The sequence below is a fragment of the Alternaria postmessia genome (assembly GCF_024291825.1).
Source record: "Alternaria postmessia strain BMP 2775 chromosome Unknown scaffold_103, whole genome shotgun sequence".
In the NCBI taxonomy this organism is placed as follows: Eukaryota; Fungi; Ascomycota; class Dothideomycetes; order Pleosporales; family Pleosporaceae; genus Alternaria; species Alternaria postmessia.
Window position 1 is genome coordinate 19967 of NW_026260176.1, and position 19773 is coordinate 39739.

At 52.2% G+C, this 19773-nt stretch overlaps 9 protein-coding genes across 9 annotated transcripts; 4 read left to right on the forward strand and 5 right to left on the reverse strand.

Annotated features, from left to right (window-relative positions):
• Nucleotides 1-463: 463 nt before the first annotated feature.
• Nucleotides 464-1094, reverse strand: J4E82_009852 (uncharacterized protein; the record flags this gene model as incomplete). Its single annotated transcript, XM_051736073.1, has 2 exons — nt 464-786; nt 848-1094. The coding sequence occupies 2 exons, from the start codon at nt 1092-1094 to the stop codon at nt 464-466; spliced, it is 570 nt and encodes a 189-aa protein (XP_051584147.1).
• A 1093-nt stretch (nt 1095-2187) lies between these two features.
• Nucleotides 2188-3189, reverse strand: J4E82_009853 (uncharacterized protein; the record flags this gene model as incomplete). The annotated part of the gene is made up of 1 exon (XM_051736074.1): nt 2188-3189. One exon carries the CDS (start codon nt 3187-3189, stop codon nt 2188-2190), a length of 1002 nt encoding a protein of 333 aa, XP_051584148.1.
• Nucleotides 3190-3501: 312 nt separating this feature from the next.
• J4E82_009854 (uncharacterized protein) lies at nt 3502-4329 on the reverse strand (the record flags this gene model as incomplete). Its single annotated transcript, XM_051736075.1, has 1 exon — nt 3502-4329. One exon carries the CDS (start codon nt 4327-4329, stop codon nt 3502-3504), a length of 828 nt encoding a protein of 275 aa, XP_051584149.1.
• A 2083-nt stretch (nt 4330-6412) lies between these two features.
• On the reverse strand, nt 6413-7126 carry J4E82_009855 (uncharacterized protein; the record flags this gene model as incomplete). Its single annotated transcript, XM_051736076.1, has 1 exon — nt 6413-7126. The coding sequence occupies one exon, from the start codon at nt 7124-7126 to the stop codon at nt 6413-6415; it is 714 nt and encodes a 237-aa protein (XP_051584150.1).
• Nucleotides 7127-8118: 992 nt separating this feature from the next.
• On the forward strand, nt 8119-8688 carry J4E82_009856 (uncharacterized protein; the record flags this gene model as incomplete). The annotated part of the gene is made up of 1 exon (XM_051736077.1): nt 8119-8688. One exon carries the CDS (start codon nt 8119-8121, stop codon nt 8686-8688), a length of 570 nt encoding a protein of 189 aa, XP_051584151.1.
• A 575-nt stretch (nt 8689-9263) lies between these two features.
• Nucleotides 9264-9854, forward strand: J4E82_009857 (uncharacterized protein; the record flags this gene model as incomplete). The annotated part of the gene is made up of 2 exons (XM_051736078.1): nt 9264-9521; nt 9597-9854. 2 exons carry the CDS (start codon nt 9264-9266, stop codon nt 9852-9854), a joined length of 516 nt encoding a protein of 171 aa, XP_051584152.1.
• An 89-nt stretch (nt 9855-9943) lies between these two features.
• J4E82_009858 (uncharacterized protein) lies at nt 9944-10885 on the reverse strand (the record flags this gene model as incomplete). The annotated part of the gene is made up of 1 exon (XM_051736079.1): nt 9944-10885. One exon carries the CDS (start codon nt 10883-10885, stop codon nt 9944-9946), a length of 942 nt encoding a protein of 313 aa, XP_051584153.1.
• A 466-nt stretch (nt 10886-11351) lies between these two features.
• On the forward strand, nt 11352-16101 carry J4E82_009859 (uncharacterized protein; the record flags this gene model as incomplete). The annotated part of the gene is made up of 2 exons (XM_051736080.1): nt 11352-11570; nt 11617-16101. The coding sequence occupies 2 exons, from the start codon at nt 11352-11354 to the stop codon at nt 16099-16101; spliced, it is 4704 nt and encodes a 1567-aa protein (XP_051584154.1).
• A 1224-nt stretch (nt 16102-17325) lies between these two features.
• J4E82_009860 (uncharacterized protein) lies at nt 17326-17958 on the forward strand (the record flags this gene model as incomplete). The annotated part of the gene is made up of 1 exon (XM_051736081.1): nt 17326-17958. One exon carries the CDS (start codon nt 17326-17328, stop codon nt 17956-17958), a length of 633 nt encoding a protein of 210 aa, XP_051584155.1.
• Between the last annotated feature and the right edge of the window lie 1815 nt (nt 17959-19773).

Sequence of the window (19773 nt, forward strand, 5' to 3'; positions counted from 1 at the left end):
AGCCTCCTCATTTGACTCGTCACACCGTGCCGAGCTAGCGAAGAATGTGTTTATCTCCCGTAGCATACGAATCAATCATAGTCTCTTGATTGTAGGGTGGCAGCAAGGCAGACGTGCTAGTCCTTCATGGTTCGAGACGAGCGAGCTACTAATCCACATCTGCTCGCCACTTGTGTTGAATCCGTTTTGAGGCAAAAGCAAGAGCGAAATTCGGCTAGCCAATAGAAGCTGTGATCAAAGAAGAACGCACGATGGGATACACACCCATCACGGGAGCATGTTTTTATTGAGCTAATGAAGCACAGAACAGTAACTAGATACACCGGGTGACAATCGTGTAGGCGTTCGTCTGCCTGGTCTACCCAAGGCAAAAGTAGGCAACTAAAGACATGCGCCTGAAAACCAAGGCTACGTACTTCATTTCGAGTCCAGGGAGTATTTCCAGCGCCTGCAGTCCACCAGCCTAGAACGCGTTGCCCACCATGACCAAAACAGCATACAAAAACCCACTCCTACCAGCAACGGTGTTCAGACTTGCCGCTCCAGTGAACTCAGGAAGTCCAGACGATACCGACGTCGGCTTCGTGCTTCCAGAAGTTGGCCTCGCAACTCCCGAAGTCAGCGAAGCAACAACAGAAGTCACATTCGAGCCAGCAGCCGTAGTTGTAGGGCCGACGAAATCAGGGGGCAAAGTGACGCCGTTGGCCAGAGCGCACGCCTGGGGATCCTGCTCCTTGGGACAGCACCAGCCGTCGACGAGGCAGTAATCATTATCCAGGCAGCCCCCTGAGAGAATGTGTGAGCAGAGAGAAACGCAAACGATGCAAGGTTGGTGAAGAACACTTACAGGGATCGGCTGAACCTGGTTCACAGCACACGTGTCCCAGGTCTGGGTTGATGCAAAGGGCGTCACCACATTCGACAGATCCAGCACCGCAAGCTATCTCGCATGTGGCCCCGGCGCCGCATGTGTATGTGGACGGTTGGTACTCTTGTCGTTTTCCGAAGACGTGCGGGTTCAATGCGTGGAAGTCATGGAGAGAGAGAGCAGTCGTAACAGTCAGAGCCGCAATAATGAAGCGAGTGAAGAACATCTTAGCGATCCGAATAGTTTGCTATAGCTTATAGAAAATAGAAAACGAGCTTGAAATATGTACAAACATGAGACATTCCCCTCTCCAGCATACTTATATATCCGCCTACACAGCCGCCTCGCTGTGCTTGGTTAATGCAGAAGTTCCTGGAATTCTCCGCAGAGGGCTTGCGTTAGACTTCTAGTCGCTCGTTTTCAAAAATAGAGATCAGGAGAGGGAAAGCCACGGGGATTGGTGTGGCTTGAGTCACTCCACTTTTTCTCGCTTTCCCTTTCGCATTCGACGATGCGCGGATGTAGTGGAACTTCAGCTCAGCTCAGCGGCTGGACCATCGTTTTTGATACAAGTGATTGAGCTAGAACACAAATTCCACAGCCTAGGGTCCGTGTATTCATTTATCCAGCTGATCTCACCAGACTGATAGCGGGACGGCGACCATTCCAAGCTACCAGGAAGCACCATAGTTCTTGCATGCTGCTAGCTGAGCAGGACTTAGTAGTTTCAGCCCCCGCTGTATCGCTAGAAATTACTTAAAGGAATTCTTGGCAGGAAAGCCTGACCTGCCTACGCTCTTCTCGATAAACGTCACGGAAGGAGAACTAAGATACTAAGACGAAGCCACGACAATCAAGCAATACAACAAGTCCAAGCCGTCACCAAAGCTGAGCAAGAGCTGAGACAAAGCCCCAGACGAGCTGGGATAACATGTACTTAACAACAAAGCGAGCTGAAAGATGCCAAGACCTCCTCATCTAGTAGTCCGCAGCAAGGTTGTTGTCGGGCTGAATACATACACACGATACACACCAAACCCCGCACGATGCGCTTCCGGAAAAGTAGCAAAGGCACCAGCGGAAGCTTCCACCCTATGCTAAGGACGTCACTACTAAGGCTACTAAGAAGATCGCTAAGCGCGTGCTCTAGCGCACCTTAAACAAGACACTTACAAAGACAACTACTAAAGACGTGCACACGCTCACATGCTCACAGCACGAAGCGTTAGTGGCTTGCACATAGATTAAGGCTATTGATTCGGGTGGAACCTAGATAGCTATCTAAGTCCTTGTTCCTATGCTCTCTCTCTTGAACTACCTCACTCCGACAACAGCCATTTCGTCTTCTCCTCAAACTCGTCGCCGAACTGCAATGTCTCTAGCCAGCTTTCCGGAATCTTCCCCTTGCCATCTCTCGCCCCCAGAGCCCCTCCAGCAATCGCACCATTCGTATCCGCGTCCCCACCCAGCCTTACAACATCGACCAGGACGTCCTTGAAAGATCTCGGGTCCAACAATGCAGCAACAGCCAGCGTTAGCCCGTTGAGCACGTATCCCGTTGTTATGTCTGATCCCGCGCTCTTTGGTCCCCGGTCTGCAAGTTTTGCCAGATCGAGCGTCTCGCCCCGGGATATGGCAGCCTCGACATGTGTCTGGCCCTGCTCTTGAGCGACCAATCTGCCTTGTTCCACGGCCTCTCTCACTTTCTTGCCTTGAACCAGCGCGGCGACCATCTCGTTGTAGGCAGCGCACGAGACGGTGCAGCGGGTATCGTTATGGGTAATGGCACTGATGGCCATGCTCTCCCGCACTCTCACTTCCTTGCTATCGGAGAAGAGCGCGGTGGGTATACAGCGCATCAGGCTTCCATTGCCGGCGCTTCCGGGGCCAGCACCGCTCCTTGTTGCATCTCCCGTGCTGTCGTAGTTTGACAGGCCAGTTTGAGTCGCGCATCCAATGTCAACCGGCATGCTTCCTGGCTCTCTGTCAGGCCAATCGCCAGTCAGCCATGCGAGGCTGTAGTCGGCTGCAGCCTTGACCACATCGAACTCGCTCCCTTCTCGCCCAGCTCTTGTTTCGCAATGTTTTCGGCGATCCGAGTACGCCAACAGGACGGCTCGCGTCAAATCCGTGTCATCGGTTGCATGTCCGGGAGGCCAGGAGAAGGAGCCACCTCCGACAATCTCCTGCAGACCATCTGGGTACTTTTGCTTGATGGTGGAATGATATTCAAACTCGAGGGTTGCGCCGAGAGAGTCGCCAGCATGGACACCCAGAATGGCGCCGAGGCTTCTGGATAGGCGATTGTCGTGGTTGCTCATGGTGAATTTCGTGTTGTGGGTACAGATTCGATGGGGAAGCGGATGCGGTTCGCTTTTGTAGTCGCTGAAAGGCGCGTGTCCAAGACTGCAGCCTAGAATCAGGTGCGCTAGAGCATCGAACCAATCCCGTGTCATAAGCGCAGCATAAACAGCTTAGCTTAGGTAAAGAGGTAAGCTAAGTGGTATAGATTTGCCGGCAATTCTATATTTCTTGCTCTAAGAGTAACGCTAATCTCACGTTAGTGATACTGCCTGGAGCCTAAATTTTTGTCTTGCGAAATCCTTCGAACTCTCTATATTAACAACCATCACTTAGTGAACGTGAGTGTCGTCCAGCGCTTCTGCCGCCTCTCGCACAGCATCTTCGTCCTCTTCATCGCTATACACCCCAAGCGCCGCTCGAAATGCCTCTCGGTCCCAGTTCCGTCCTTCCCCATCTCCCGGCCACCCAGCTCTTCTCATCTTACGCACAAGCCTCTTGAACTCTTCGTCCGCGTCATCAAAGTCACAGTCCATTGGTATCGCCTCAACGACATCTGTTTGGAGGCCGATCCAGCGAAGCTCGTGGAACCGCTGTTTGCAGAGCGCAAAGAATTCGCGTGGGTGATAAACATTGAAACCCTCCCGCCAACGCTCGGCTTCGTTGCCAGCGTAGTGCTCTTGCACCACGGCGTTGAGCTCTGGTGCTGGCTCGTCGTGCTGACCGTTAGGATCCCCCCAGTAGATGTAGCCATCGGCCGTGTTGATCACGAGATTGTAGCCGTTACGCCCGTTGCTGTTGCCGAAGGAGATGCATGACGACGGTAAGGGATCGCATATGGGCTCCACGTAGTATTCGAGATCCCCGTCGCGGATCCGCTTCTGTATCTCTTCGCTGCGGTAATCCTGGATCCGTGTGTTCACCATGATGACGTGCTTGCCATAGGCTTTGTCTGACTCAACAAAGTCTACAAAAGGCATGCGGCGAAGCAAGTCGATGACTGCATCAGTCTTGTGCAGATTGGCCATGATGGATTGTGTGATCGATGGCCAGCCATTGCTGGGCGCTTCCGCGACGACCGAATTATCCCAGAACACTCGATTGCAAAACTCGTAGTAGTTCGTCAACAGTGTGATAAACTCGGCTTGATCAAAGGCCATGGTAGGGGAAAGTGAAGAAGGACACTAATTGAACACGTTGGAGCGTGGGAAGGGTTGATAATTTATGTTGACGGTTAAATGGGGTCTTCCAAGGTTGTTACCCGCCAACACCAACGGACCCTGCCGCCCAGGGGAGTAAGCACCTGCGCTGCAGTCTGCAGGTCATACAATCTCGCTACGAATGCATCCACATCTCGGCGCGGTACAAGGAGGAAGATGTACCGCGTCGTTACGAAGCAAGTACTCCCAGCGCGTCAGGAACTTTGCACGCCGAAACGTCTGCCACATCAGCAAGGAAGGCTTCCTTCCCGCCTTCAAGGACGCGCTGTTCGCTGTGGTTACAGAGCAGAAGCTTTTAATGGTCTTTGGAGCAGCAGAGCTAGTTCTCATCCACGCGCAGGCTGTGTTGGATCGCCTTGAAGTGCGGCTGCGTGCCCCGCCAGAACCCCTCCTCCTAGGAACACCGTGGCAGTCTAAGACTCCAAGCAATACTCATGGGTGCGGATCTCTGTCAAGAATTGTACACAATTTCTTTACTCGTTCGTCTGTTACAGCATTGGCTGGCTTCTCTCAGCTCATGACGGGTGGTGGACTGATGCTGCATCGAAACGCGCTCTAAGCCTCGCAGATCCACGAGCTTGTAGAACAAGTCCGCAGCGATACCCAAGCGAAAATCGCAAAAGCACAAGCGGAATTGGCAAGGTGAAACTATGGGGTATAGGACTGCTGCAGCGCGGGAAGCAGCTAAGGCTTCTGCAGGACCGCAGCAATCTAAGAGAGCTCGTGATCACGAACCAGCCTAACCAGCTCTACAGCGCTGTTGAGAATGCAACGGGACTGACTACCACGCACGGACGTGCAAACAGAGGAAGAGATATTTCTTATGTCAGATGCAAGCACGACGTAAACAAGCTGCTTGTTCGATAGGAACGACATTGACGATGCGTCACATGAGTTGGTCGTGCGACATGAGCTTCACTGTGAGAGTACGGGAGTATGATACTCCGGACCTGGTATCAACAACCGTCCTGCTTAGATAAACGTTGTTGATGGGCAGCCGATCATTCCATCAGATACAACGATATGTTTAGCAAGCGGCGCGTTCTTTATTGCGCAAGACGTCTTCATAAACGTGAAGAACTTCAGCATCCGAGGGCTGTGATATTGTTCTTGACCTGGACGCGCACACGCGACTTCTGCATCTGGGAGATCAAGGGAACTCGACCGTGAAGCTATTTTCATTGAGCGATCGAGTCATATTCTAGTGGAACGATTGACGCGCCCCAGCTCATCTGGTTTCGGTCTCCCTGTGATCAAAGGTGACAATGTCTCTATCAATCGGTGCCGCTCGTCCTCCAGCTATGGCAACGGTGATAGCGTGTAGCTTTCTACTGCCACAATGGTATCATCAAAACTTCCTTCGGCGCAGATTCGACGACGGCATCGCTATCTATGGCCATTGCTCAGAGTACTCTGACGGTACGAAGGATACCATTATTCGTAATCGTACACTGCTACCAGACGTTACGCATACTGCAAAGATAGGCACTCACGGAAATCCTCAGTAGCCCGAACCGTTTTACAACATTCAAATAAGCAACGTCGATATCTTACATCATAGCAAACATCAGTCGTGGTATAAAGGTTGCATTTTCATCGATGCAGCTGACGGGAACCTCGTCCAGGACCTCCTTATTGAATGTATTCACGTTGAGAAGATATGTACGCCATGCAACGATGTTCAGGGCATGAATGAATCCTGTACCAGGGCGTATCGCGATTTCGTTACCCAGAATCTGACTGCGAACATCGAGGGCGGTGGTGGCGTTTATGGGTCAAGTTCAGGAGGATACGACTCCTTTGGCCAGGGAACCCTGCTTTATTGGATTACCGACCAGTAATTAGTCCATATTTGACGGTCTGTTGCCACTGATGTCCTAAGAAGCCATGATTAGCTCGTGATCCGAGGTCATGTAGCTGTGGTTCGTACAAGTTCGCACAAGTTCGTACATGTAAACTAATGCTGGATTGTTCGCGTTGACAAGCACTAACAAGCTAGGTTACTAAACATTCTATCTGACCGCTATCGAGACTCTTCCATGACAGAATGAACTGCACCTTCAAAACTATCTTCTGGTAATCCCAATCTCTTGTTGAAAAGATCCTTGTTCCTCCAATCCACGAGACCCCATTTCCCGAGCGCAGTTGCCATACTTAGATCCGCAATACCCATCCAATCACCCTTGATGCACCGCGTATGGCCTCTAATTTGTAAGTCCTGAGACGTGGTATGTTCGACTGTCCATTTCTGGCCATCAAGCTTCTCGATAGCCGCGAGCATATCGCGCTGCGTCATGTGGAAAGAAGCGATGAAGACGTATTGGTTCTTCGTCTCTTCAAAGTTTTCGATGCATCCGCGGATAGCTTTAGCAATTGTCCGCATCCGGCTGAGAGAGCACATGGTTGTGCCGTCGTCGATGAGCGTCGCGGTCCTGGTCTTGAAGTCGAAGCCAAAGAAGCCGTGTCTCAGACCCCACTCGGTAAATCCACCAGCGATAAGTGCCGTCCAGGTCAGGCTGCTTCCTTTCTCCTTGGACTGCAGGTATCGCACCAGCGCGGCTTTGTACTGTGTACTGTAAGGATTGATCTCGTTGGTTTTGAAATCCCGGGTATCAGTGCCATATTCAGCAGGGAAGAATCTCTTGACACCGGTCGCGAGAGCTGCATTGACGAAGATCTGCTGGTGTGGTGCGCCAGATAAGCCCACGTTGCTAATGACCACGTCTTGGCCCTTCATGGCGCTTTTGATGGCCTATAGGTCCGAGTAGTCGACTTTGAAAACGTTTCTGACGCCCGCTGGAAACGTAGCGCTGGAATCTTTCCGGCTCATGACACTTAGTTCGTATGTTGAGTTGAGGAACTCGTCCAGCAGTTCGACGCCGAGGTCTCCACCTGCCTGTGTTCCTCGTTCGTTAGCATTCCAAGATCTGGTAGGTTGTTCACGTATAGCCATTTAGCAGGGGATCTGCGAGAAACGTCGATTCACCTACGCCGATGAGCAAGACTTTCTTGTTTGCAGACATATTGGGTAATAGAGGACTATCAACAGGCCTGTATCTTCGGATGTGACGAATTGTATAGTAAGTAAGATTTTCAGAACGAGACGCAGTGGATGGGAGATGCGGTCTGGTCATAGCCGAACGATCACACGATACTTGTACACGCATCCATTGTGCTTCTGCCTCAGAAATACAGTCCTACATTGACATTATGGATTAGTCGCATTAGTCAGTATGGCTATGAATAACGGACGAGCAAATAAGATGACTTAGCTTCACGATAGTCGGCCCGAGAAGAGTAAGACTAAATCTTGTAACGCACTTGCGAATTCGCGGCATTTTGCCAAGCCTCACAATAGCGATAACCAATCTACGAAATTGCAACACAAGGTTGAACAATGCCATAGGCTGCAGCACACTAAGCCCTTCCGCAATGCATTGCGAGCGATTGTCTTGGATTAGTGATCTACCAGGACCGGACCAGTATTTCGTCCGAGCTACATAACAATGTAGTGCGCCAACATGAAGAACTTCTTACAAACCGTACTATCGAGGTTCTAACACATGGTGATCAACTTGGCAGACAAGAGCGTGTCATGATAGTGGTAGGTCATCGAAATGTTGGTAACAGTCGTGTTATCTGGAAGGCAGGCATTTAAGAAGCGCAACATTCCTAGTCTCATCACAATCGATACATCCATCCATACCCTCCCCTTGAGACATTCGCCGAATGAATCCACTCAGATCACCAAAAATGTCATTGCTCGATCAAGATGGCGCATTCCTACCTATTTCGACTACGGCAAGCACCGTGACAGCCGATGAATGGATTTCAGCCATCAACTTCATCAACCGAGTCAACTTCTACTTTGAAAGTAACGATCAAGAGCAAATGGCAAACGAATTCAGTCCCAACGCCAAGGCACACTTCCCTGGCATGAGCGTCCGCGGAGAAGAGGAAATAAGGGCCCTGTTTCGGGACAAATACAGCGTTATGATCCCGGGTGTGAAGCGCTATGCAACGAATCATATCGTTGATCGCGACGAAGAGACCGGCGGCGTGATTGTGCGCTATCAAAACCAGTTGGTCCGCTATGCCTGGCCGAAGGAAGTCGGCGCCCCTCGTGGACCCCGTGTCGCAGAGGTGCTCGTGACATCGGAGGGACTGCCACGTATCTGGCAGTGTTCGACAATCATGGATCGACTGGAGAAAAGGGGAAGCGGGTGGTGTATTTGTGAGCGATACGTAGGAGACCACATTGTCGATGAGACATTGAATCCGGATAAGCAGCCGTGTTAGTGTTACTTGCCGCTCTATTTGTTTTTGTTAGACGGCATACTTCGTTCTTCATGTGCTATGCTCTGCGTATACCTGCTATGCATGTAACTCTAGTGACCTTTGTTCTATACCATAACATTGATCTGTTCTTTCTACCGTTCGCTCACAACACCGGTGATGAGACAACTACCGTGGCGTCTACAACGACGTCATCATGGTGGGGCCGGGTCTGGTGAAACATATCCAAACGGTCATGGCTATGCGAAAGGATGTAGAAGACTTGTCTTCGTATTTGTCATATGCTGCTACTTCTTCGCTCGTCTTTTTAGTGCTTCTACCCCGCGCGCACTATGGTTATGTACCTCGGAAGGACGGCAGGCATCTGAAGACTGGTACTTGCTGCATCCGCGACGATGACGATGTCGTACTACAAAAGATAAGCTTTGGTACCGCTCGCGAGATACCAAGCATCGACCTCGTTTCGTCATTGTATTGCTTCGAGTCTTCCTCACCACCACGATATCGATACCTTTGATCCGCACTTCCCTCCAATACCACCCCGACTCCTACGTCTACTGCTCCCACAAGTCAATACCATGGGTGTCATGAGCGTGACCTCCGAGACGATCTTCAACTACCCACCAGACGTGATTTACGACTTCGTAGGCAATCCCGTGAACTGGGGCCGCACATACAAAGGCAGCGCTGGCCTTCCATCCGATGCCAAGAAACTTAATTTCCCACTCAAGGTCGGCGACGTCTGGACGGAAAAGGTGGCCTTGGCGGAAAACACGTATCATGCAAAGTGGGTGTTGGAGATTGCAAGCCGCGGCCGCAAGTTCGCATTTCGACAGGTAAGTACAAGCCATGAGTGTGGAACAAAGCCAACCAACGCGCTGAGCTCAATACGCTTACTTTTCTCACGGTAGGTGAACAAGATTGCCGAAAATGTTGATGGGTCAGGCGGCGTGGAGGGGTACTGTTGGATTACGTATACGTTTAGGGAAGCCGGGTGTGGATTGACGTTGTTCACGAGGAATCTGACCTGCGAGCTCGAGAAGGGCGTGGAGGTGCCAGAGGATCTTTGGGTGGCCATGTCGAGGCCAAGTGGAATCGACAAGTATCATGATGCTATTGCGAAGCTGCTTGACGAGGAGTCTGCGGAACACAAAGTCCTTAAATCATGAGTGTCAGAACAGACGGGCGCTTCAGATACCAATGTGCTGCTTTTGCGCGCCCGTTCGAAGCTCCGTGCGTTACGTAGCATGTATTGCAACTACAAGAAGCTTCCGCTTGAGAAGCGATCGCCAAAACCTTTCGATTTGCTGAGCATCTCCCTCTTCTGCTTATGATTCAGATTCCCGCTCACAGCCATGTCCTTCTCGTAATCAAACGCGCGCTTGCTTGGATCGTCTTCCTTCTCTTTACCCGTACCCTTGTCCTGATGCTGCTCAACTAGGCTCTTGCCTCGGGTCGCCTCAATCTTTTCGCGCATCTTGCGCGCCCCCCTCTCCTCTTCCTTGGTGCGCTTCGACTCGGATGTCGCAGGCGCAGCGTTTGTAGGTGCGGCGATGCCCAAGGCCTCGTCTTGCAGTCGTTTGAGCTTCTGCTCTGGTGTCTCGGTCCATGCGCTGCTCATGCCGCCTGTGTTGCCTGCGCCCTTTCCGGAGTTGAATTTGCGCGCGCGCATCTTGGTTGGGTCCATTCGCGCGGCGAGGTCGTCTTGTGTGGGCGGTAGTGTCATCCACTCGTCTCGTTGTGCCTTCTTCGGAGCGTCTGTGAATTGTGGCTCGCTATCGAATGCGGACGTCGCCATGTTGTTGTCAAAGCCTGAAGACATACTCCCAGCTGGAGGTGGGGCGGGACCAAAGTCGTCATCGCTGCTGTCCGAATCTGAGTCGCTGTCTGCAGGATTGGGTGGTAATTCGTCGAGAGGCGCTGGTGGTGGGGCGGGTCCTACCACGCGCTTTGGAGCTGGCGGAGGCGCGGGACCGACGTCGCTGTCTGCGCTGCTGGACCGTGATGGTGATGGCGATGGCGCACATGGTGGCAGCGAGGGCCCCGATGTACGCGGTGGTGAGGATGCGGAAGGCGGAGGTGCTGGGCCGATGACTCGTCTGCGCTTGTCTGTGGATTCTGGACTTGATGGTCGATGGTCGTCGTCGTCGCGACTGCGCTTGGACAGGTGCGGAGGCATTGCGGGTCCTATTGAAGGCATTGTGGGCTGTGGATTCGAGGTTGTTGGACTGTACGCGGCGCGTTTGGTTGTCGCGTGGAAGTGACGTTCGGCAGGAGCTTGGGCCTTCACCCAACGGTACGGCAGCTGCGGCGATCTGCGAACTGCGCCTCGAGCTCCACCGACGCGCCATCCTTGCCAACCCTCGTGGGCGACATTCACAACCTCGACTGACGTCTGTATCCGTGGCATACACGCTCGGCTGCCGCTCTAGCCGCTAGACTACTTTCTCATCCTCCTTCCCCGTAGGCCACATCACCCCCAGTGCCACGAACCACGACCGAGACCCCCGCGTCGCCCACGGTCAACACCTGCGAATCACGAAGCTATACCGCGGAAAGAGTTGATGTGCGCCTGAAGCAATGCTTTGCGCAGAACGAGGCAGATGAGCTCAGATTCGGGAGAGAGCCACTCCAGCGCTCACAACGACCATGGAGATGAGATAGACATGGGTGAAGGCGCCATGGGCGCTTCTGACATGGAGGACAACGACGACGCTCAGTCGCTAGACAACGGCCCCGAGAGCTTGACCTTTTTCCGGACACGGAGCAGGAATACACACGAAGAGGCGCAAGAGTCGGCTTCGGAGCTGTCTGTACGGCCCAGACTGACAGTCGAGGAAAGCCCTGCGTCGACGGATATACCAGACGATACGCCTTCGGTGCAAGTATGTTGTCTTTTGGAACGACATGGAAGTCCTCTGACCAAGACAGGGTTCCGGCATATCCTCACCAACCAGCAGCGTCCCGGTATCGCATAACTCGCTCCGCGCCCACCGTCCGACTTCATTACAGCCCTTTGAGCGCCGCTTCTCCTCGCGCCTGTCGCCCTCGCCATTGTCGTCCCCGGCCCGTGGCCAGTCACCCGCATTCCTTTCGCCGCATTCGCGACAGTCTTCCGTGTCGAGTAATGCCGCCTTCCACCAATTGTCAGATGATGGGTCCGAAACACCTCAGGCGCCATGGGAGGTCGTGCGATGGACCAAGCTGAAGAAGATAACTAGCCAGGTCTTCTCCGAGATCGGCAAGCGCAACTTCGGTCGGCCAACGTGTTTGAATGTCACGGTGTCGCTGGCAATAGGCACGTCGAAAGGTTTCATCCTCATCTTCGACTATCAGCAGGTCCTCAAATCCATCATTGGACCGGGCACCAAGGCCGTGGAATGCGGCTCTATCACATCGCTAGCCATCGCCGCTGATCATTCGACTATCGCTGGAGGGCATGCAACAGGTCACATCTTCACTTGGGAGTTGGCGAAACCAGCCAAGCCATTCCTTCACATTCCGCCCCTCGAAAGGGCCAACCTGGAGGATCACAAGTCGGATGGCCATGTGTCTGGTGTCGCCATCCTTCATTTGGGCTTCCTCGGCACCAGGCATACAGCGCTCGTCTCGGCCGATGATGCAGGCATGGCATTCTCCCATCTTGCAACGCGTGGCCTAGGAGCTATCGCACGCACAGTCAAGACTACGAGGATCCTGGGCAGATACCCAACTTCTGAAAAGTCATTAGAGAAGCCGCGGAAACCCAGTTCTGTGCTGGCTTTCGCTCCGCTCCCACTAGGAAATGTGGAACAACCCACCGATAGTATGGGTTTGACCGCGCTTCTGACGCCCTACTTGCTCGTGATAGTGTCGACTACCCCAGTTGCGCAGACGCAACACAAGGCACCTCGGCCAAAGGACGTGGAAGCACACAGCGCATTGAGTGGATGCCTAGCCTGGTTCCCTGCTGTCAAGCTGAAAACCGCCACCGGTCCTGGGAATGCAGTCTCCAAGACCAAGCTCGTATATTGCTGGTCGAATGTCCTTACCATACTAGAGGTCGATCACATTCTACCACCTCCATCGGAAAGAGAAAAGCCGACAGAGCTCCACTTTCGACCCCGAAGTCGTTGGAAGGCCGAAGAGGCTATTGTTGCAGTTCAGTGGCTTAGCAGATCAGTTCTCAGCGTACTGACCATCAGCCAGCGACTCATGATCTTGGAAGACAATACATTGCGCGTGACAGACTCTTTCGACTTGCTGCAGAAGCACATATACCACTCGGATCTATTTTCGCGACAACTCAAGCCCGCTATTGAACATCTTGACGAAGAAGACCCGTCACTGCATGGAGTCGTATCAGATGCCTTCTACATGAGCTTTCGAGCTTACAAGGGTCGGCTTTTCCTTCTTGGCTTCAACGACTGCTCGATCGGTACGCTTTCGAATTGGGCTGATCGTCTGCTGGCATTGATGGAAGATGGCGACTATATAGCTGCTATTGGCCTCGCGACTTCGTACTACGTTGGCGACGCGGATAAGCTTACAGTTGGGTTGCCTGAAGACGACAAAGCTCGACATGCTCTAGTTCGGCCGAAGCTGCTCGAAATGATAACAGCGTCGCTCAAGTACTCTTTTTCTCGCCAAGATGACGTTGACAGCGATACATATGAGCGACGATCGAAGGAACTTGCCGAAGTGGTCTTCACGGGCCTCATCTGTATGGAGGAGTATGACTTCCTATTTGAAGAAGTCTACGATGCGTATGAAGAAGCGTCAGCCGAGAAGGCCTTCTTCGAGACACTTGAGCCATATATTCAAGATGATGAGATCTCATCAGTACCACCAAACGTCCTGAAAGACCTCATAACCTTTTATGCATCGCACAACCGCTCTACGCAGCTTGAAGAGATGATTTGCCGGCTCGACACAGGTACTATGGATCTGAATCAAGTCACCACACTTTGTCAGCAATACGTGTTGTACGATGCGCTGATTTATGTGTGGACAAGAGCCATTGGAGACTACATTACGCCGCTCACAAACATTCTAGAGCTCATCAAATTGGTGGACTTTGATGTGGATGAGGATGAAAATATTTACCTTACTGCCGCGAAGAAGATCTTCCCATATCTCGCATATACTTTCACGGGTCGTGTGTATCCTGGAGGCACATTCATGGATGACGACCAAGCCTACAGTGCGAAGAAGGACATGTATCGATTCTTGTTCTCTGGCAAGAACCTGCAATGGCCACCAGGCTCGGACGAGATCATCCTCACACGGACCGATGGCAGTGCGGAGCCACCGTTCCCGTATCTGCAGCTCATACTAGACTTTGATGCTTCGAGTTTCATGAGTATGCTGAACGAGGCCTTCGAAGACAGCTTCTTGAATGGCGAACAAGATTCGCCCAACGGAGCCCAGCCAAACGGGACGCGGCGTGGTTCCGCTCTCACGCCAACGCGCCAGTCCATCATCAACTACCTCTTTGGCATCATGAACACGGACAACTTTGACCCGGAAGACATCATCTACTTCTACATGTTCGTCGCGCGAAACCTGCCCAAGTATCCGCAACACATTATGCTTCCAGGAACCTCGCTTCACCAAATCCTTGTCGGCCTCTGCAAATATCCTACTGACACCATCAAAGAGGACTGCCAGCTCTCAGTGGAGTATCTGCTTTCCATCTATCATCCGCCCAACACTCAAAGCCTTGTACCACTGTTTCAGAATGCAGGCTTCCATCGCGTACTGAAATCTGTCTATCGCGGTGCACATCAATACGCTAAACTGCTCGAAACATACCTTGTTGATGACGAGGACGAGGAAGCAGTCTTTGGATGTATCGCTGACATTTTGCGGCCTAGCAAAGGTCTCGTCAAGAAGCAAGTCAACGAGGTAAAGGCAGTCATCGTCGATCGGGCTACCGCTCTAGCCGCCGTGGACGCATCACAAACTGCGACTACACTGAAACAATATGCGCCAGACCTGCTGAAGCCGGTTCTGGACGCCATCGAGGCCGAACCTGATGCCCAATACCGCTATCTCGAGGCTCTGATTGAACCAGGTCAAGACGAGGTAAATACGAAAACCGTTATTGACGACAATCTTCCTTCCGGGTTCATCGAACGCTATGTCCAGCTCATGTGTACCTACAATAGTGCACACGTTGCAGACTTTGTCAGCTCGTTAAAGTCCAGTGATCTTAAATTGGATCCCGTACTACCGGCGCTGGAGAAGAGCGGTGTCGTCGACGGCGCCGTGATACTGATGGCTCGTGACGGCCTCGTCCAAGGTGCCATGGATCGACTGGTGAGGCACCTAGGCACGCTCGAGACTGCATTGACAGGCCTCATCGGCGCCGCAGCAGAAACACCTGATGTTGCCAATACTGAAGAAGCAGTCCACGACCTCCTGGAAGACATCCAGAAGTACATCAAAGTCGGCATTTGGTTATGCCAGGGACAAACGCGGTCAGCTGAGCGGGGGCTGGAGTCAGCCATTGACAGGCGGAAGTCTGCATACGGCGAAGTCCGGGAAGCAGATTTAGCACCAGACGAGCTACTATGGCTCGAGTTGGTCGATACATCCGTACGCCTCATCAGAGATACATCAAGTGCCGTCGCAAGCCACGACGCCTCCATCGCGTCAACGAACATGGATCAAGCCGACACCGTCGACACCGCCCGCATCGTATCATCCCTCCGCTCCACCATCCAACAAACCTTCTCTGCCCTCCTTACATCAACAACCATACCACCCACTCGAACAACCAATCAAGCTCGCACAAGCACCCAGACGCGAGCTACGCGCCCATCTTTTAATCAACCACAATCGAACCCCTCCTTCCTTCGCATCCTCCGCTGTTTCCTAACCCGCGCCTCACGCACCTATTCGCCCTCGCTCTCCGACCTACGTTCCGTCCTATCAGAAATCTTCGCCGCGTACACCTTCGAAGAAACAATCCTAAGCCTCGCAAACAGATTCTTAGACAAGGAGTCTTTTGAACACGTTGCTGAGATAACCGAGCTGAGGAAACGGGGTTGGAGACCCAGAGGACAGGTGTGTGAGGGCTGCAAAAAAAGGTGTTGGGGGCCGGGAGCGGGAGGGAGCGTGTGGGAGGCTTGGGAGAAGCGCGAAGAGACTAGGATGAAGGCAAGGCTGGAAAGTGGCGGTAGTGCTGGGCGCGATGGGGAGGCGAGTGGCAAGGCGAAGGGGAAAAGGCCTAGTCAAGCGGATGTTCTAGAGGAGAATGAGGGAGAGGAGAAGGAAGAGAGCTTGGTCCTCTTTGCTTGCAGGCATTTGTGGCATCGTGGGTGTTTGGAGAGAGAGAGTGGTGCTGTTGGGCAGGAGCAGAATGCGGAGGGGGGTAATGCAGAGGTGGGGAAGATGATGGGGAGGGTAGGCTTGAAGTGTCCGCTTTGTTGACACGATGCTAGAGTAGAACGTAGATGTATTGATGGTAATGCATGTCTCCTTGTATTGCGCCTACCTGGGGCTCCAATAGCGGGCGGTGAGCGAGACGAGCTCCAGCGAAACGAAACCCAGGCTATTTTACAATCCAATTGTTGTTTGAAGCTCACCGTAGTGACCGTTACTATATAAATTAGACTTCCTCTAGATGATTCAAAGACAACCCTAAACCCTTTTGGGCGGCGAATCAGATGTTGGTCACCACGACGTTAGCACTTCAGATATCATGTGACGAGCCTTGGCAGGCTTCTATCCATATGTGTCGTCCTCACCACCATCTCATGTACCCCAGCACAAGCATAGCCTTAGTGCGATACGACACTCAATACCATCGCGATGTGCGTGAGCTTCACTGCGGTGCTTGCCACAAGGCTGCCTACTCGTACGTTGTTGCCGCCGCTGCGCAAGCAGGGGAAGACGCTGTTAGATGTTGCTGTCTTCGTACCTCCGCACCAGCCTCTTGGCGATCATTGACCTGCCTGTGTGCGCTAGGCCAGGTATCCAGGTAGTGCTGACCGCAACATCAACATTTTCCACGACTTTGCTGCGATGGCACTAATTGCATACCTACGTCGACTTTGGCCGTGTGCTCGGGCGACATGAACAGTACGCTTATCTTTCCTTATCGGGACAGCCCTGTTCTAGGTCACAGTCCACAGCTACAGCCTCGCAGAATGAACGGTGAGCAACACACCGACCGACGTAGTGTTGTTGTGCTACACCGTATACCGGTAGCGACGGTAACTCCACACTCTATTTTTACGCGCGAGTGATGCGCATGTTCCGATCCGTGTGTTGCCGATCGCAACCTAATTCCACAAACCACTAATCGTCACCCTGCAAACATTGCCCCCGATGCACGGTTTCCTTTCCTGCAGCTTCCGTGTATACGGGGTTGTGGGTATTTTCTCCGCCGGGTGTGGCGCCGTTGGCCTTTGCTGGGGTGACGAAGCCTCGTGTTCTCGGTCATATGAGCTCACGATGTTGCGGATTACAGTATAGATCGGCGCCGAGAGGGACCACCTTCATGGGTTGATAAGGTTACAATGGATCCGCATACGAGATCAAAAGACGTATAAAGAGTGAGATGCAGTACCTCACAACCTACCAACACAATCTACAACGACATCCAACCTTCACTTTCCAATTCACTCAACAAGCCATCAAACATACCTCAACATGAAGTACGCCACCGCCACCATCGCCGCCGTCACCATGGCTCTCGCATCCGCAAAGGACTGCAACCTGCCCCCCATTTCCGAAGCCGTCGTCCCCGGCGACGTCTTCAAGCTCGTGGCTCTCCCCAAGGTAGCCAACGAGATCGAATGCGAGCCCTTCCAAGCCAAGAACAACAACCTCCTGATCGGCGATGACTTCCAGAGCGCAAACTGCACCACCCGACTCCCCCGCGACCACGCCTCCTTCGTTCTCAACGGCCAGGGTCTCCTCTTCCTCTACACCGGCGACACACCCGACAACTTTGAAGCCCAGCAGATCTTCGTCGACCGCTCCGGCATGGGCCAGGGTAACATCCAATACGGCACCGGTCTCCCTCTACAGATTGGCAAAAACCAGGAGTTGGGTCCTTTCAAGATCACCGAGACGAGCGACTTGGTCTTTGATAACGGCAATGGTGCTGTTACGGCGTTCCAGGCTTGCCCCCCGGCTGACGGGGACAAGTTGACAGGATGGAAGGTCTGGCTCGCGGGCAATGACAAGCCGGCTGGTAGTGAGGGTTGTGTTGGGCTGAATGCTAGGGCTGTCAAGGAGACGAAGCCTGAGGCTTGCGAGTACTCTGTTTACAACGCTTAGAGAAGTGGTTGGTGATGATGAATGTTTATAGATGTAATGATAATGCAACAAGTTCGGATCACTATCGTAATGTCTTATCTTGTTTGTTTCCTCCCATTGCATTTGATGGAGAAAGTTTACAGAGGTGGGTTAGTCGACTTGGTCTATCGGGACCCTTGTTGGTAGATTCTTAACGATGTAGGATCATGTGCAGAATTTTACTAACATAAGGTAACGCCAGCGTAAAAACTTTGGAGAACACTTGCAACAGATATAAGAGAGAACTCCAAGCTTAGCACACTCGAGCGGATCCGCGTTATTAAGCGCAAGGCCCCTTTCAGCATACATGCATCGTTGAGTGTTAGTAGATTTGTTCCCATCGCCAGTTCGTCGCCGCTGCAGCACAGTCGCGCAGTGCGAGCGCACCTCAGATGTTTTAGCACCTTAGCAGATCAGTAACTCTTTAAGTACTGAGATACTTCGAAGGAAGCTTATCGCCTTCTATCTCACATTCGCTGCTGTTCTAGCTGACCTCCTCCTGTATGCCCTCGATGCGACTACGTTAGTAGTGGCGACACTAATGGGCGCCCACCCAGTTGTCTTCTTAAGCCATTGCTGAACATCATAGAGCATTACGTCGGATATAAACGGTGCTCGGCTGGAGTTGTCCCAGGCTCTTATCTCTTATCTCCTCGCCGTCACAGCCACCTCACTAGTTCTGTAGTCTTCGCTCTTGCAAAAAACATTAGGGTTGTTGTTGCAGGTTGTTTTCCACGAGGCCTAGGTGACGGAGGCTCAGACATGCTTAGTTATATCATTTATACTAACATATCGATGCTGTAGAAGTGTCCACTGTAAATTGAACTTTTGGCCATCCCTGATGCGATAGGTAGCGTCTTGGGACCGACTGTCGGCGGTAGGTTTAGTAGTCTCGTTAGCTGGTGCTGGATTAGACAGATTAATATGCCACTTCTTGTAATCTTCTTCTCCTTGATTGTGGTCTTTCTCAGACTACGGTCGCCTCAAAATTCTCCACTTTGCGAGCTGCGGCGCTTTGACAAGATTGACGTTCTTCTATTCGCGGCGGAAATCATCATGCCTGCGTTTCCGTTAATTTAGGCAGGTAATCTTACGCTTCGAAGTCCTTACATACGTTTACCGATTCTGCTCAAAAAGCTATCCTTGTGGCTTATCTTCTGTAAGGGCAGGGTGATCACTCCAGTCATGCAGCATCGAATCTTCACGTCAATGACTGCATCCGCCACATCAACGAGTGTGTTCACACATCTGATCTCATTATACTCTACACGCCAATAGCTGTCACATTTGTATCAGGCCGTTACGGCTAAGACAGTGTTATAGTCGGCGGTCTCTGTTCTGCTAACATGTGCACTGAGCGTGGTACCGGGTGTCGTGAAAGCCACTGTGGTTGGCTTGGCCTACACCGGATACTGTTGTAATGTTCGTATCGCCTGGCCTTCCACAGCTACAGGATTTGGTCTACTCATTCTATTGGGTGCTGAATCAACCACCACGATCGCCTATCGTCTACCAATAGCGTAGGGTACCGACATGGATATCTTGCTCTGCTTTCTCTTTCCTTCATCACACGCAGGCGAAGTTCGCATTAATGATACCTGACTAGTCACTGGTATACTCTTGACCTTTCGTCGTCTTGAGGGTCTTGTCGGGTTATCTATACCTATGCTCCACGAAATTCAGCAGCTACCTCTCAAGTTCTCACGACACCATTAGTAGTCTGCTAATATCTTCGGAACAGTTGCGAGACCCTCGAGCTACTGTAGCAATCATACCGCAACCAAGGGCGCTCGACAT